The sequence below is a fragment of the Hypanus sabinus genome, chromosome 9 (assembly GCF_030144855.1).
Source record: "Hypanus sabinus isolate sHypSab1 chromosome 9, sHypSab1.hap1, whole genome shotgun sequence".
Lineage (NCBI taxonomy): Eukaryota > Metazoa > Chordata > Chondrichthyes > Myliobatiformes > Dasyatidae > Hypanus > Hypanus sabinus.
The window spans coordinates 128,587,325-128,605,337 of NC_082714.1; the positions used below are offsets into that span (position 1 = coordinate 128,587,325).

Consider the following 18,013-nt stretch of genomic DNA (forward strand, 5'->3'; position numbering starts at 1 on the left):
AAATCCCTCTGTTCCGCTGCATTCCTCAATGTCCTGCTGTACGTCATGTAAACTCTACCCTGGTTTGTCCTTCCAGAGTGCAGCACCTCACACTTGTCTGCATTAAATTCCATTCGCCAGTTCTCGGCCAATTTTTGTAGCTGGTCCAGATCAACTTTGCTGGCCTTCCTCACTGTTCAGTACACTCCCAATCTTGGTGTCATCTGCAAATCTACTGATTCAGTTTATTACATTATCATCCAAATAGTTGGTATAGATGACAAACAACAACATACCCAGCACTGATCTCTGCAGCACACCACCAGTCACAGGCCTCCACTCAGAGAGTCAACCACTTACTATCACTCTCTGGCATCTCCCACAAAGCCAATGTCTAATCCAATTCACTACCTCATCTTGACTGCTAGGCATCTGAACCTTCTTGACCAAACTCCCATGTGGGATCTTGTTGAAGACCTTGCTAAACTCCATGTAGATAACATACACTGCTTTGCCTTCATCTACTTCCTTGGTAACTTTCTTGAAAAACTCTAAGGTTTGTTAGACACAACCTACGAAGCACAAAGCCACATAGACTACACCTAACATGAGGAAATCTGCAGATGCTGAAAATTCAAACAACACACACAAAATGCTGGTGGAACGCAGCAGGCCAGGCAGCATCTGTAGGAAGAAGCACTGTCGACGTCTCGGGCCGAGACCCTTCGTCAGGATGCCTGACTATGAGTCCTGACTATGGGTCTCAGCCCAAAACGTCGACAGTGCTTCTTCCTATAGATGCTGCCTGGCCTGCTACGTTCCACCAACATTTTGTGTATGTTGCTAGACTATCCCTAATCAGTCCTTGTCTGTCTAAATGCTTATACATCCGTCCCTTAGAATACCTTCCAGTAGTTAACCCAATTTATGTGTTTTGTCAAAAACCACCATAATACAAAATTACTTGGGTGTTAACACACTGTATTGTGTATTTTTCAGGCTAAATAGCAATAATAACAGGCTGAGAAAAAGCAGCAGTCTCTTCGGCTTCATAAAATTTGCACTGATAAAGTACAGGGATGTTGCCTTTCAATATGTAATATGCAATATTATGGACAAAATACTGTGGTTTGAATTTTGTTAATTAAAAATTAAGTGATATTCTTTTGATCTGACCAACAAGCAAATATCCTTGTAATGTAAATCCATATAGAGTTTAAATTAATAATCACTGTACATGTCTCTGTTAAATTAGGTTAATTTCTACCTGTTTATTATTAATATTTTTATTTAATTGTAACATAGTTTTAAGAGATAATTCTATTTAATATTGAAGCAATATAAACCAGAAATTAAATAGATGTGTGTTTTACTCATGTGTGTGTTCTTACTGAATTTTTTTTTCATTCTTGGTGCATGTTGTCAGAAACTAGTACCCTCAATCTGTAGAGTCAAGCCATATCTAGACTACTGTTGTGATTTGCTGCAATTCCTATTTAATGCTTTTGGTCCTCACTATGGTTACTTATAGTCTGAAGTGAGATCTTCAATTCAAGAAAGTTGTAAAGAACAGAATAAGCTACTTTGCTCTGTAATTCATTAAGACCTTAACGACCTAATTGTCATCTTAACTCCACATTCAGGCCTATCCCTGATTACCATCCACTCCTGTCATTGTCAAGAGTCTTTTTACTTCTGGCTTAGAAAATTTTAAGCTCTTCTACTTCTGTTGCCTTTTGAGGAACCTTCTAAAATTTCAAGGGAAAAGAAAATTTCCTGGTCATTGTCATTAATGGGAAGCTTCCCATTTTTAAACAGTGATCCCTAATTGTATATTCTCCCATGAGAGAAAACATAGTCTTCTCATCCACACTTAAAGACCATTCAATATTTGAATTCTTCATCTTGTCCAATTATTTCTCATCTTTTTGAACGCTGCTGTTATTTATATTCATTTTAAATTCCTTGTTAGCAAATGAAACATGCTAATTTCATTTAGATTAAGTGATTTCAATAATTAATGGAAAAATGTACTTAATAAGTGCAAAAGCAGCTTGAAAATTAGTAGTGCCACCTAGTTTCACAGGTGTGGAATTTCTTAACCTTTCATCAGCAGGTATTTTTTGCAAAACCACTTCCAGAAAAATCTCAAACAAGAGAAAATCTGCTGAAGGGTCTTGGCTTGAAACATTGACTGTATTCTTTTCCATAGATGCTGCCTGGCCTGCTGAGTTCCTCCAGCATTTCGTGTGTTCAGAGAAATCTCCTGTACAAAACATTGTAGAATTACATGAGGATCTAAAGGAGAATCAGATTCACTGTTTAATTCGATTCAGGGTGACATTTATAATTTGCCCTCAAAATTCATCCTTGAACTCTAATGCGGTGGAAACCATAAAAATTAGCCAGAAATGGGTTACAAACCTCAAGTTTGGATTTGGCTAATTGATTCTCTTTTGTTCTATTTAATGCACATAATATGGATTCCCTTGTTGATTCATAGATATGACTTGTACTGATCAAGAAGTTCAGGAGTTTGTAGTCTGACTGCATTAATTTCTCAGTTTATTTACCCAGCTCTACTGATAACATTGGTGTAAGCATTTTCTGAGTTATAGAGACTAAATGGAATTGTTCAATATTGTTAATTTTTTATGGGAAACAAATTGTACAATATTTTCATGCACACAGTACATTAATTTGAGAGTTTTTAATTTCCAGGTCCATATGTGTCGAGCAAAAACATCCTCACATACCTGCCACTTCTATAACAATGTTGAGGGTAAGAGCAAAATTCTAATTTTGAGATTTGTATACACTCCTTGCCAGTTTATTCCTTAACTACACATCCTACAAGAAGCAACAGCCTAGCTGCTGTTTGATTTTGAACGGACCTTCCTCCATTGCTGGGATTTTTTTTTGCATTCCAAAAAATAATTTTATGATTAAAGAAGCAAATTGATTGCATTGAAATATGTAGTGGAAAAGGCAAAAGAGAAAAATACTTAGGAAAAGGAATAAGAAAAACGAAAAATACTTTATTGGGAAACAAGGCCTATTAAATGATTGGTGTAATGAAAACGAGATAACATACTGGGAAGAAATTAACAAGATAAAGTTCTGATTAGCTGAGACAAAGAGCACTAAGCTGGTAAAAATTGAAGTTTGGATATCCCTTGAAAGGTTGGGTTCATCGACTTTGAGATGTTCTGCTATTTCCTCTGCCATGGATTTCTTCTAGCTGGTAGCAGATAATCTCTGTTTCTCAAGATTCTGTTCTAAACCCTCATTTTTTTCCCCAACACCGGTTTTTAGTCCTCTTTATTTTTACCAGTATCCTATTTGTCACTCCCAGGATAGTGCTATGATGCACATCATCCATGTGTCCTTTCTGAGGAAGTTTCTTGCTGACATTTTTAGTTTATTGTCATTGCACTCCTTTTCTTGCTATGTTCTCTGTGCTTTCCAACTTCTTGCAGTGAAATAAATGGTCATTTCTACGAAGAGTAGCAAAGCAAAGTGTATTAAATGTGTAAATTGTGATACATTGCTTTGATGTTTCTGTTCTTCTTACGTTTAGGTAACAGTTTTAAAACTTTGCTGAAATCTTACAATTGAAGCATCTTCCAATGAACAAGTCAAACTTTTAAAGAGTACTAAATTGCTACAGGCAAAATATTAATTAAATTAAAATGCCAGATTGAAACAATTTATAAATGACGGTAAATAATCTAAACACATACGGTCTTGTAGATGCTATTGGAAAGAATATCTAAGAGATTGAAAGAGTACTTCTTCACACTTCTGCCTAATTTATGTCATTGAACTCAATAGGATAAATGAATTGGACTTGCTGTTGTTTGTAGGTTTGTCACATTTTGTTCCTCTACTTCTGGTTATTTCAAAATGATGAAATTATTTCATCAAACTCCACTTTTTTAAAGCTTTGTGAAGATTTATTTCATTAGACTTTCATCTGGTATTCACAAAGCATAATAATGTGATTAGTGCAACGTGCATCACCTTAAGGATTTCCCATATGTTTCAGAAAAGAGTACTGAAAAAGAATTTTCAGAGTCCATTCTTGATGTAGAAGATCTTGTTAAGAGTGGCAACAAGCACAGGTATGATTTGTTAATTGCAGTAAAATTTTGAAATTATGTTCCTTTTGGATAACATGTACTGGATAACGTGTGTCAGGATCATTAATTCTTGAGAAATGTTGCAATATAGAGCAAAAGTGAAAGGGTAACACAGTAGTATAGTTGGAAAAGTCTGCATGTTCTCCTTGTGACTAGGGTTTCCTCCAGGTCACAGAGTAAGTCAGCATTGAAACAGGTCCTTCTCCACAACTTGTCCATTGTGACTGTAGTGCCCATCAACCCTGCAGGTCACACAGTAAGTCAGCATTGAAACAGGCCCTTCTCCACAACTTGTCCATTGCGACTGTGGTGCCCATCAACCCTCCAGGTCACAGAGTAAGTCAGCATTGAACCAGGCCCTTCTCCACAACTCGTCCATTGCGACTGTGGTGCCCATAAAGCTAGTCCCATTTGCTTGCATTTAGCCCATATCTCTAAACTCCTCCTGTCCATTTATTTATGAAATGTCCTTTGAACGTTGTTATTGTATCTGGCTCCACCACTTTTCTCTGGCAGCTCATATCATATATACACCACCCTCAGGCCCCTTTTAAATCATTCACGTCTCACCTTCAACCTAAGCCCTTTATTTTTAGTACCTTTTTCCTAGGGAATAACTGTATGCGCCCTGTCCTTGTCCTTTGTGATCTCATCCTTCTCTGTAAGAACAATGTTCAATCTCCTATACTCCAGGGAATAAAGTCCACGCCTGTCCAGTCTACAACTCAGGTCTTTGAGTTCTGACAGTGTCCTTGGAAATCTTTATTCTTTTTCCAGCTCAATAATATCTTTCTCATAATAGGGTGACTTACATACTAGACATGTTGCAGTTTCTTCCCACATTACCAAGATATGCAGGTTGATTATTTTATAGGGGAGTGGTAAATTCTGGGTTGAGATGGGCAAAATGAGAAATTCTGGAGAAAGTAAGAGAATGGGGTGAGATTATGGTAACATTCAAAAGAGGAGGATGAAAATATTGAAATTAAGCCATTGTTCTTCTGGGGACTAATATTCAACAGCTAGTGCAAGAATAATATTAAATTGAAGTTGGGGTTAAATAGGATGTAGCAGCAAAGGGCGTAGGATGGGAAGCAGCCCAGGAGCATGCTGGAGGAGTTTAGAGATAAGGCTAGAGCAAGTTTTGCAAGCAAAAGATGAACTGAAGTTGAATAATGTCGTATGGAGATAATGAAGTCATATGATCATGGGATCAAAGAAGTTGCCAAGATTGCAAACAATTTATAACCTCTGACATAGGTAGAATTGGTAGGGATAGAGTTTGTGGCAGAGATCAAGGATAGTAGATTGTGCCAATCTTATGTTCATATTGGGTGTTTCGATACATTCAGCTTTGAATATCAAATGAGCACCACAACAAAGTGGATCAGGTGGTTAAGGAAAATGCTACTGCCAGCATACAAATTTTTTAATTGGGTTTTCACAGGGCACAATAATTTGAGATATGAGGGATGGCAATGATTTGGGGGTAAAACTAGAGGGTTATTTCTTATCTGATCAGACAGGGTGGGACACCTGTGTTGTGAATTTTAATAATTCTTCAAAATTCTCTTTGAGTGAAGGGATGCTGTCTGAGATTATGGAATATGTGGGAAAGGTTTTGACTGGATTAGTATGGATAAGTAATGATAGTAGGGACAAATACAAAAGAGGATTGGAGCACTTTAAGGAAAATGAAGTTTATAGCTCCAGCCCAAAAAATGAATTTTATTTTGCTATACAACAGATGACTATGGTATTGGCCATAGAATACTTACCTTTGTTCAACATTTGTGGATTCCTGTTTAATTTTTGTTAATTTTCTTTAATTTAATTTTAGTGAAAGGCATAGTATTATTTTTACTTTCATATTTTATAAAGTAAGGAATAACATCAAACTGCACACTAAGTACCAGAAAATGATACCAAAAAAATCCTGCTGACCAGTAAAGGGAAATAAGTACAGTGTTTTTAAGAAATACACTTAAGTTTATTTCTTAAGTGTATTAAGAAGTGCAATCAAATACAAAAAAATAGAAAATGCTTGAAGCACTCAGCAGTTACTCAACATTTGTAGAAAAAGGGAATTTTGATTTCTTAAATTGAAGGCTATTTATTAGAACCAGTCGCATGAATAGTGTTTATTATGCTTTTGAACAAACATTAAATCATTGCATTGTATGATGAAGGCAAATTTTCATATAAAGATAACACCGAAATAAAATGGAGTCACGTTTATATGATACTTTGTTTTAAGTTTATAATGGGTTTGCAAGTATTATTGTTAACTATTTACAGTGCGAAAGTATCATCAGCTGTAATGTCATTTACCAGGATACATAAACGTGGAACTCTCATAAATGACTATTGAAACTTTCAAGTATTACTAAATTTCAACTTTGTTGCAAGTAGCTGAGATGAAGCTCAGCTTGCACAAGATGGGTAGCTGAGGACAAAGCATCTGTTTAATAACAGATATTTAAAAATTGTAAATAATTTACAATAGAATGACAAAACATCCCACAACATTTTCAGTTGCCAAAACACACAGATCTCCAAGTACCTGTAATTAGTAATTTTCATAATGGAAAGCTATCAGGATGATGGAAATAGCTCTACAAGGTTTTATGAATTATAGTTCAGATGAACAAAGTGTATTTGAGAGGAGAAGCGATTAATGTTTTCTATCCACTTTGTTTATCTAGGCACAAAAATTATTACAATGTTAGTATTTCAATAGTTATTTAAAACACTTAAGTTTTGTCAAGCGCACTCTTACATTAATTAGAATTTTCACGTGGAACTGTACTTGCATCCTACTTGATTTTGTCTTTAAACAGAGTTTGTCCTTACTATTTGTCTCGAGCGTTGAAGCAGGGCGCTGAAATAATCTTCATGCCATACAACTACTTACTTGATCCAAAGGTATTGTTCACGAAGATTTCCTTTATTTAATAGTCATGGTACTGTCATGATATGTGTCATATTGACATGACATCTAGTGAAAAAGGATTTAATGCTTTTCAGTCCTATATGACAAATAAACGCTTCTCAGGCTTTCAGCCTGGTGCAGGTATTGATTTTAACCAATGTTTCAATGACAAGCTCTGCCATCTTCACCTAGAATGATGCCTGGGCATGTCTAGTCAGGTAGTATTTTTCCCCCTGTCGTCCATCCTTCCTGACTTTGGCACAAAACTACTGTACTGAGCCAATGACTTTTGGGACCGCCTAGTGAATGAAACTATTGGAATAAAACTAGAGGAAAAGAATTTTACCAAGGATGATGGTCTCTCTCTAAGTAAGAACTGATATTCAATTGCAAACAAGCTGGGACATCAGAAACCTGTATAGATGAGGACTAACCATGCAAGAGGGATGGACGACAGGGGTATAAATACCACTGGACTAGACATGCTTAGGCATTACCCCTGATGAAGATGGCAGAGTTTGTCATCGAAGCGTTGGTTAAAATTGATACCTGTACCTGGCTGGAAGCCCAAGAAGAGTTTATTCATGATGTCTAGTAGTTTTGATACGTTAGAAGCTCTTAGTAAGTTTGGTAAACTCTGGTATGAATAGATACAATATTCTTGGAAAATCCTATGATATATCAATAATGGATTTCAGAATTATTAAAATCATGATGTTGGAAAGCATTAAAAAGTATGGAAGATCATAAAATGTCATGTTATGCAAACATTTCCTTGATCCTTTTCATTTTCCTTAAAGAAATTGGGGAACAGCATGCTAATAAATTGACACAATCCTTCAAATTTTCTGCTTAAGAATTGAAATTGCTTATCTTCCAAAAAAACTCAACTCACGTTGGCACAATGTTGCATTATATGACAGGTGGTCTAGAGAACTATATTCTATATGACAGTTCAGCTATTTAAAACTGTGGGTCTGTGACCAATTATGTGATCCTATCTCTGCAGTAGAATTTAATGCCCTGTATTTTGTGAGGAATTTCTGGCAATACTGTACAGTTACACCAGAGAATGATGCTAACAGTCGTGTCAGCATGTTCTGGATTTCCAGTCATATCAGCTTGAATGCAGAATTCCCTCATTTGCTGACAATGAGCATACAAATTATGGGAAAAAGCAGACTTCTCAACCCTTCAAACCTATTATTACAGCCTGGAGTACCATAAAAAAAATTATATTTCATGCAGTCATTTTATAACAAGATGGTTTTGTAATACCAGAATTTCTTGTAGTTTTTTTTTAACCATAAAAACGATTTTAAAACCACATGGCCTTCATGGGAACACTGAATTATTTACACTGACTTTGTGATATTTGCAGTGAACAGTGCAAAATGTTTTAAGTGGCTGTCATTTTGTTGCCATTACCACTGATCACCAGTCTGATATCATTACTTCTGTTAAATTTGAATTTGTATCTCATCTGATGTATTCTGTCGAGAGTCTTAATAATGTTGACATTTTGAAAGAGTCCAAAGAAATTTTAACTTTAAGTTTCAGCTTGGAATTTTACAATGCTTAAATAGAAATTCTTTCCAGTTTTTCAATGCCATTATTTAAATGACAAAATTGCTTTCATTATAGCCATGAAATGTAAACGTAAATGAGTAAAGTGCGTAAAGTGGAACATATTACCTTTTTAAATCTCTTCTTATTTAATTTTAACTTGAAAGAAGAAGTTTTACATCAAGTTACTCCACTCAAGCTCTAATTTTGGTTCGAAATAAAAGTGCTATTGTAATGCAGGCAAATTAATTTTAATTTGAATTTTCTTATAGAAGAAGAAAATACTTCACCAATATGAATTCACTTACTTAAGTTATTGACATGTCTTGTTTGGTTAACCTTTTGTACTTTTGCTCTGTAGAGTCGTAAAGCCCATGATTTAGACCTTCGTGGCACGATAGTTATTTTTGATGAAGCACATAATGTGGTAAGCACTTTTTCATTAGAAAATTGTTTTGCATAGTGTTTTCTTAATCTTGGTGTTTAGGATGACTTATTTCCTCAGTGATTTTGTGGGCTGTGAAATGACCAGTGTTGGAAATGCAGACTCTTCAACAGATGGAAGCTGGCTGGGCAAGTGAGTGGGTAGTTGTGAGTCAGTGAACTCCTTCCTCTACTTACTTAAGGTTTTTTATACTTCCACAATGTGTCTTCTATATTCTCGATACTATCCCTCAAGAGCTTCATGCATGATTGGGGATGTTGCTGTTCTTCAAGCAAGTTTTAAGGAGATTATTGAAATTTTCTGTGTGTGGCCACCCACAACGTAGCTCAGAATAGGATGTCTACTTAAAAGTATGGCATCAGAATGCAAGCAGCATTTAGTATTTGTTCTTAAAGAAAAACATTGCTGCATATGTATAGTTTTTAATTAATTTAAGCTTCATATTCAATATAGTCATTTGAAAGTAATCTGGCTCATCAAAGCAATAGAGTTTCACAAAATAATTGTGTATTGTCTGGCATTTTATCAAATTAGATTCAAAATGTTAGTAGAGCACTTGGCGTTCTGATCTGTGATGAAGTTTGTGATATCTTTTCATTATATGACATCTTTAGTAGTATACCTCAAGGTACTTAATGTAATCATTATCAAAACAAAATTTGACAACAAGCCATAGATTATTAGAGAGGTAATTAAAAAGTTTGATCCAAGAAATGAGCATAAAGGATGGGAGAAAGTAAATAGATTTTACAAGGAATCTCTAATTTGGGACCTAGGCAGCCAAAAACCAGAGCACCAATGCTACAGCCTTGATTTTTTTTTATTTGGGGTGAAGAAGGTCCCTATTTTTTTTAAAGTGCTGTTGTCTGCTATCTCACTGGAGTGTCCCTTTGCATCTTTGATGAGGTGAGCCTCATCACATTGCAGAATTACTGTGGATGCATACATCTGCTTCGTATTTTGTACTTACAGTGCTTTGAGCAGCAGGTTCTGTAGAACAAATCAGTAGGAGAGCTTTAATAATTTACTTTTACTTGCTGTGAGTAGTTCACTTTTCTTAGCTAATATCTATTAATGGCACAATAATTATATTAGCTTTGTGTAGTCCCATATCTCAATCAGTATTAGTTAACTACTGAATGATTGCAGGATAATCAAGAAGGTGTGGAATGTGTAATAAAATTATAAAATTTGAATTTTAGTTTAGATTTTATGTATCAAATTAGAACTGTATGTCTAATATTGTGTTTAATATCCTGTCGTCTCTTCAATAATTGATTATCTAGATCTGCCATCATACCCAACACCATGAAGTTTTGATTTATTAGACTCCTGGAGTAGTTAAACAATTGTTTCTGTTTAACACCCTAATTCCAGGAATGTAATGCTGGATTAGGTTGGGGAGGAATTTGTACTTTAGAATTGAGTGACATCAAAATAAAATTAACCATTTGGGTTCATTTAGAGCATCTTTTGATAGGGAAATTTATTGTACTGATGTTATGAGGATATTTTATAAAAGTAGAAGTATATATATATATATACACACAGTAGATTCTGATTAATATGGGCTATTGGTTAATTGGGGCAGTTGCTTATTTGAGACTAATCATAAAGAACAAAAACTTAATTGAGAAAATTGCTGGAAATCCTTTCATTTATTTCAGATACTACACCACTTAACTAGGGCAGGAGACAGTTGCCACAGTTTAAGAATAAGAGGTGGGCCATTTAGAATGGAGTTCAGGAAAAACGCTTTCACCCAGAGAGTTGTGGATCTATGGAATGTTCTGCCTCAGAAGGCAGTGGAGGCCAATTCTCTGGATGCTTTCAAGAAAGAGTTAGATAGAGCTCTTAAAGATAGCGGAGTCAAGGGATATGGGGAGAAGGCAGGAACAGGGTACTATTTGTGGATGATCAGCCATGATCACATTGAATGGTGGTGCTGGCTTGAAGGGCCAAATGGCCTACTCCTGCACCTATTGTCAATTGTCTATTATAGTACTGTAGTACTATTATTATTGTTCTGCTGAGTTCTGTGTTACATTTAAAGACATTATTTTTACTCAGTTTATCTTCTTAATACCTTTTTAACTTTTTCATGAAATCGGCAAATTGGGGTAGCAGCTTAATTAGTCCAAAATGAACTAGTCCGGATGTATCCCAATTAATTGGAATTCATTGTGTATATATATTTTGAAAAGCTGTTTAAAGATTCTTATCTGACATAGCGACAAGTTACTCCACTGTGAAGCAGTTTCCCATAATCAATTCGGAGCACAATTGTTTGGACACCTGCAAATGAGGTGAATTTTTTAAAAAGAAAACAACAATTTGAGAGGAGTTCCTGAGCTTTGGACCTTTTTATCTTTGGATGCTAACCGGTTGTGGATCAAGGTTGCAGGGATTGCATTAAATCTAATTTTGACAAGTGGAGAATTACAGTGGCTGTGGACACTATGTCCTTGACAAAGGAAGGTTAGTTGGCCATTGTAAACTGTCCCATGATTGGATTAATCAGAGTTGTGGGGGTTGCAGGGATGGCAGAGCTTGAAGGGCCGGAAAGGCTTACTTCATGCTGTATCACTAAATAAAAAAAACAGTTACAGGGTGGTTGAGGAAATGAGGAACAAAGAGTGCATTGTAATTTAACAGATGTAAGTTACAGACTTTAATAAGGATTCTGTGTTGTAAAGGTTGGACTGTAAAAACAACAAAATGAATTTGTGATGGTTTACATAAAAGTACTTCAGATGCTATTTAAAACAGATTTCAGAATAGCCCTAAACTTCATTTGATAGTTGGATTCTACATTATGTCAGTGACTAAGTAAATATGGTTGCTTTGTGGGTAACTTTCTAAAATCAGTTGCTGTTTTCTTATCGCTAAACCTTATGCTTATAACAAAGTTTAATGCTAAATGCTAAACTCAGACATCTATCTTTATCTTCTTCTCTTTGTACAGCATGGGAATAGGTCCCTCAGCCAAATGAGTTCTTGCCAACCATCAAGCATCCATTTACACTATCTATACTAATAATGTTTTATTCTCTCCACATTCCTTCAATCCCCACCAACCGCCAGACTCCACCACTTGTAAGCACGAGAGCAATTTAACCTACCAACATTTTTTGAGGTGCCAAAGCAAAGAGGAACATTTTAAGGAAACCACAAGATCAAGAGGAGAATATACAAACTCCATTAATTCCATTCTGGAGCTTGGGAGTGAACAAATTTGAAGCTGTTCGGTCAGGTTCAGTGCTATTTGTGTGTAGCTGAGATAAGTGTTTTGTAACAAAAATTGTCACGCTGGTTTAATAAAATTAAGTTTTGATGATCCAAGTCAAAATAAAGGTGTGGAATGTGTAATAAAATTATAAAATTTGAATGGATTGTGTTGTACTCAATTGCCTATATAGGTGATGTTTATCTTTTTTAAATCGTAGGAAAAAATGTGTGAAGAGTGTGCTTCATTTGACCTTACTCCTTATGACCTTGCTTCTGGAATTGAAGCAGTTAATATGATCTTGGAGGAGGAAGCAAAGAAATTAGAACACATTGAAGGCAACACAGACTTCAATCTTGAATCAGTCAACTCAGGTTTGTGCATTAACCTTTTCAAATGCCTGTGTGAATTCTGGTAAATGCCCTCATATGAGTTTTGATGAGAAGTGGGGAATTTTATGATTTGTAAACAGGAATTACTGAACCGTCTCTTGTGGCAGTGCATTCTACTCTGCTGCTGAAATTCAGTTCAGTCAGCTTCACTTCCCTCTAAGCTGCACAGCCACGCAGTAACTAAAACGCTCCCATGTATGTAGTCTTTGTTGCTGTACTGTGGGAATTTTTCTTTTAAATAATGTTAGTATAAAGTGCCACTCAGGTTTCAGGCCATGTGAAATGTTTCCTGCTGAGAGCAATACTACGCAGCTGTAAAAAAACTGTAAAAAAAGGAATGTTGGCCAGCTTCATAAATTAGAAAGAAGTGTGCTGTTGCTGTTATATAAAGCAGTTTGATACCAACTGGGAATGAACTTCAAGGGAATAATCAGTAGCATGGTAGCATAGTGGTTAGAGTAACACTATTCCAACACCAGCAACTCGGGTTCAATTCCTGCCGCATCTTGTGAGGAGTTTGTATGTTTTCCCTGTGGCTGTGTGGGTTGCTTCCAGGTGCTCTGGTTTCCTCCCACATTCCAAAGACGTATGAGTTAGTAGGTTTATTTATCCCATTCGTGTAATTGGGCAGGAAGGATCTGTTACTTTGTTGTATTCGTAAATAAATAGTCTCGATTTGTGGGCTTCAGAATTTCTGTTTATTTCTTTTTTAGTTTGGTAGTCAGTTCCAGGTTGTTTATCAGAGTACCATTGCATAAACACCAAGCAGGATATGAATAATCTGGAACATCATTTAAATATATGAAACTGCTATGATTTTAATTTCTATGTAAAGTTTATAATAACTAGATGTCTGTTTAATGCATTTGCTAGGATTGGGATTTTAACAAGCAAAATTATTTTATCAAGTCTTAAATGCAATTTAAGTGTTTCTCTTCATTTTATAATTGCAAGATTTTGGAAATAAATGATGACTTTTACAAATGACTTTAATTTCTAATAATAATGGTTTTCTGAGATTATTATCTTGATGTTCATTCCCCTGTTGATAGCGCTAACTGCTTTCTACAATAGCAGCACATTCTTCTCTATGAAGTCAACTGAACTGAAATACAACAGCAGAGTAGAATGTATGCCACAATACAGAGTGCAGTAAGCACCACCAACAATCAATTTCTTAATAGTCTGAGTATCACTGAATGGGTAGATAATCTTTAGTAACCTTTAAGCCTAAATATAGATATAGTTCAGATTAATATTCAAACTAGAACTCTCATGTTGGAAATCAGCCATGCATTTGTGCTTGCTCATAAAGTGATGGTTCCAGTAAACAAAATAAAACCATGAAGAATTTTAAAAGACTGAAATACTAGCCTTTCATTAACTTTAAATGAGATGTTATGTATGTTGGAAAAGATAATATTGAAATTATACAAAGCAAAAATGCCAACAAAGTTCAGCCAGTGAAGTAGAATCTGTGGAAAGTGTTAATTAACTTTTAAGGTCAAAGAATGTTCATCAAAACCCACTTCTTATTGTGTGCTCTACTGCTTGAGTTCTTTCAGTATTTCTGTTCTAGTTTCATATTCCAGGTTGTGCAATTATATTAGTTTTCCATTGCTGTTCAAGTAATTTATCTTTTTTAGGGCTGAAAATGGATTTGAGTGACCTGGCCAAAATAAAAAGTAAGTTAGTTTAGAATTTCAGAGGATGTTTTATATCAAATATAACTTGGATAAGTGAAATTGCATTGACTGTTGGTCAAGATGAACAAAAATAACAAACATTTGAATTGAATTGACTTTATTTCTTACATCCTTCACATACATGAGGAGTAAAAATCTTTGTTATGTCTCCATCTGAAAGTGCAATTTATAGTAATTTGTAATGAATAACATTTACAACTAGACGGTCAATATAGCAAAGAAATACAACTGTGTCAGCGTGATTTAATCAGGCTGAGGGCTTGGTGGAAGAAGCTGTCCCGGAACCTGTTGGTCCTGGCTTTTATGCTGCGGTACCATTTCCCAGATGGTGGCAGCTGGAGCAGTTTGTGGTTGGGGTGACTCGGGTCTCCAGTGATCCTTATGGCTGTCCACACCACTCTCTGCAGAGTCTTGTGAATGAGGGAAGTGCAGTTCCTATACCAGGCAATGATGCATCCAAGTCAAGTCGCTTTTTATTGTCATTTTGAAAAATAAACTGCTGGTACAGTACACAGTAAAAACAAAACATGGTCCCCCAGGACCATGGTACTGCATGAAACAACACAAAACTACACTAGACTATGTGAGACAACTCAAGGCTACACTAGACTATGAAAAACAACACAAAGGCTACACTAGACTACAGACCTACACAAGAAAAGTGCACAAAACAGTGCAGGGCAGCACAATAATTAATTAATAATAAACAATTCCTGAACCAGGCAGTGATGCAGCTGCTCAGGATGCTCTCGATACATCCTCTGTAGAATATGGTGAATATGGGGGTTGGAAGATCGGCTTTTCTCAGCCTTTGCAGAAAGTAGAGACGCTGTTGGGCTTTCTTGGCTATGGAGCTGTTGTTGTAGGACCAGATGAGATTCTCCGCCAGTCAGAATACTCTCAATCATGCCCCTATAGAAAGTCCTTAGGACTTGAGGACATGCTAAAGTTCTTCAACTGTCTGAGGTGAAAAAGGCGCTGTTGTATTTTTTTTCACCACACAGCCGATATGCACAGACCACATGAGATCCTTGGTGGTGAGTTTGCCGAGGAACTTAAAGCTGTACATCCTCTCAACCTCAGATCCATTGATGTCAATAGGGGTTAGCCCGTCTCCATTCTTCCTGAAATCCACAACCAGCTCCTTTGTTTTTGCAACATTGAGGGAGAGGTTTTTTTTTGACACCACTGTGTCAGGGTGATGACTTCTTTTCTGTAGGTATTTATACGTATACATTAAACATTCTATATCCATGAAATGTTTACTACTGGAATGATGACAAAATTGTTAACTTTGTAGAGGGAAGTGAACAACTGCAAGATTTGAAGGAGTATATCAAAAGAGATGACTTAAAAGCTGAAATTTAAGCGATATGATTTTAAGATGTAATTTTACAGTTCTTTTAGGGAAGTGTCACAAAGTAGAGAACTGTGATTATTAAAAGCTGTGTTGGTGATGGGGAAGATTATATTGAAGATTAGAATTTTTGATTGAGAGCTTGTGTTGGGATAAGTAACTACTAAAGTTCTGTGATTTTTGATTTTATTTAGCCAAGTAAATATTTATTTTCTGAGTAAAGATTATTTCATTTGCTTTAAAAATAAATTATTGCTTGATAAATTAGTTAAACTTTAAATCACTTTCAGATGTCAGAATAACTGCAGTAATTTCAGTATAAAAATCACAATTTTTCTTATCTATGCATTATAACTGTTTTTGTTTTTTATATCTTCCGTCATTGAAAGAAATCCTCCTTGACCTAGAAAGCACAATAGATTCAATTGAATTATCACCAAATGGAAGTGGAGTGACCAAACCAGGAAGGTATGAATTGAATACTTCTTCTGTCTCATTAATTGTTAGGTGTGACAACAGGTTACCTTTTGCCCTTTTGTATTACAAATTTGGTAATGTATATGTTACAACCAGGGAAAAAAGAAATGCATTTCATTAATTCGAACACTGAAGTTTAAGTTAGACTTCCTTTTTATCCTTATAATGAGTCAAGAACATCGAAACCTCTTGCTTATCATAGGGAGCTGCACTTCTTAGCGCATGCAAGGTGCCAGGAACTTTTCATTTTACTCTGCTTTTGTAGTGTCAGACTTCTGCACTACATTGATTGGTGCACCATTGCAGTGAGATTATTAGGGCAACAGGTGGATAACACTGTTTGCCTAACTTTGTTCTAGTTACTATTTAATGCTAAAACAAATAGACATCTACAGAACTGTAAGAAGAAATGAGCAACAGAAGATTACTTGAGATTTAAATAAAAGGCTCAAAGAGCTGGAAAATATTTTTTTAAATTAGTACTACTTATCAGTGTTATAGTTCCGATGAATATAAATGAAACATAGAATGGTGTTCATTCAATGGTGACCTCCAACTGGATCCCATCATCAAGCACATTTACCTCCCCCCCACTACCACCCACTTTCTGCTTTCCGCAGTGATCGCTTCCTACGCGACTCCCTTGTCCCTTTGTGCTTCAAGTTGTCCCTCCATTTAGCCATACTGTGTTCATGCTTCAGCTTGATTTCCAACTCAGCTTCATACTGATCCGCAGAAGGTTTTTTCTTGTCATTACCAACAATTAGTTGGGTACTCACCTAATACCTAATTGGATTCAGATTATTTTAAGTATGGCATCTAATGTGTATGTGAACAATTACAGGCGTCCCCTGCTTTTTGAAAGTTTGCTTTATGACACCTCGCTGTTACAAAAAACCTTCATTAATACCTGTTTTTGCGAACCAAAGAGGATTTTCACTTTTACAGAAAAAAGATGCCTGCTTTATACGTGTCTTTACCCCGAGAAAAACTACAATGACAGTGAAGCCTTGTGCGGGCGATTGTTTGCGCATGCGTGTACGTGCACATGCATGTACGTGTGATTTTTTTTTCTCCAAATCGACTTTAGCTTGCTGCCTTCCCGAGTTTGATAAGTGAAACTACACCGTACATATAATATTTTTACTTTAGGCTGTATATTTATCCTATCATTCTGTTTTTACTATATGTTAGTGTTATTTTAGGTTTTATGTGTTTTATGTGTTATTTGGTAGGTTATTTTTTTGGGTCTGGGAACGCTCAAAAACTTTTCCTATATAAATTAATGGTAATCGCTTCTTCGATTTACAACATTTCAGCTTACAAACGGTTTCATAGGAACGCTCTACCTTCGGATTGCGGGGGAAACCTGTATACATATATAATCAGCAAACACGAGGAAATCTGCAGATGCTGGAAATTAAAACAACAACACACACAAAATGCTGGTGGAACACAGCAGGCCAGGCAGCATCTATAAGGAGAAGCACTGTCGATGTTTCGGGCCAAGACGTCGACAGTGCTTCTCCTTATAGATGCTGCCTGACCTGCTGTGTTCCACCAGCATTTTGTGTGTGTTGTTGTACGTATATAATCAAGCTGTTACGATAAGGACAGTAAACAATAAAATAAGGCTGATGCCATAAATAGTGCTCATTTAAAACCTGTTGAATTGATTCTAAACATATCAACTAGTACCCTGTGTCAACATCTCTCAACTTAACTCATGAATAAGAACATGTAGAACTCCTTCCCAATGTAATTTAAAGGATTAATTTTCAGGTTTACTTC

The 18,013-nt window shown here is 35.9% G+C and overlaps 1 protein-coding gene across 7 annotated transcripts in view; it reads left to right on the forward strand.

Moving 5' to 3' along the window:
- The window catches only part of rtel1 (regulator of telomere elongation helicase 1), a 194,472-nt gene that overhangs the window by 22,926 nt on the left and 153,533 nt on the right, over window positions 1–18,013 (forward strand). For all 7 annotated transcript variants that reach the window (XR_009514082.1, XM_059980542.1, XM_059980540.1 and 4 more), the window contains 7 exons: window positions 2,701–2,761; window positions 4,028–4,103; window positions 6,962–7,046; window positions 8,981–9,046; window positions 12,511–12,664; window positions 14,329–14,367; window positions 16,135–16,213. Coding sequence is in view for 6 of the 7 variants with exons in the window: in XM_059980542.1 (XP_059836525.1) it covers window positions 2,701–2,761; window positions 4,028–4,103; window positions 6,962–7,046; window positions 8,981–9,046; window positions 12,511–12,664; window positions 14,329–14,367; window positions 16,135–16,213 (560 nt within the window). In the remaining variant the exon portion in view is untranslated. The remainder of the gene's footprint in view (window positions 1–2,700; window positions 2,762–4,027; window positions 4,104–6,961; window positions 7,047–8,980; window positions 9,047–12,510; window positions 12,665–14,328; window positions 14,368–16,134; window positions 16,214–18,013) is intronic.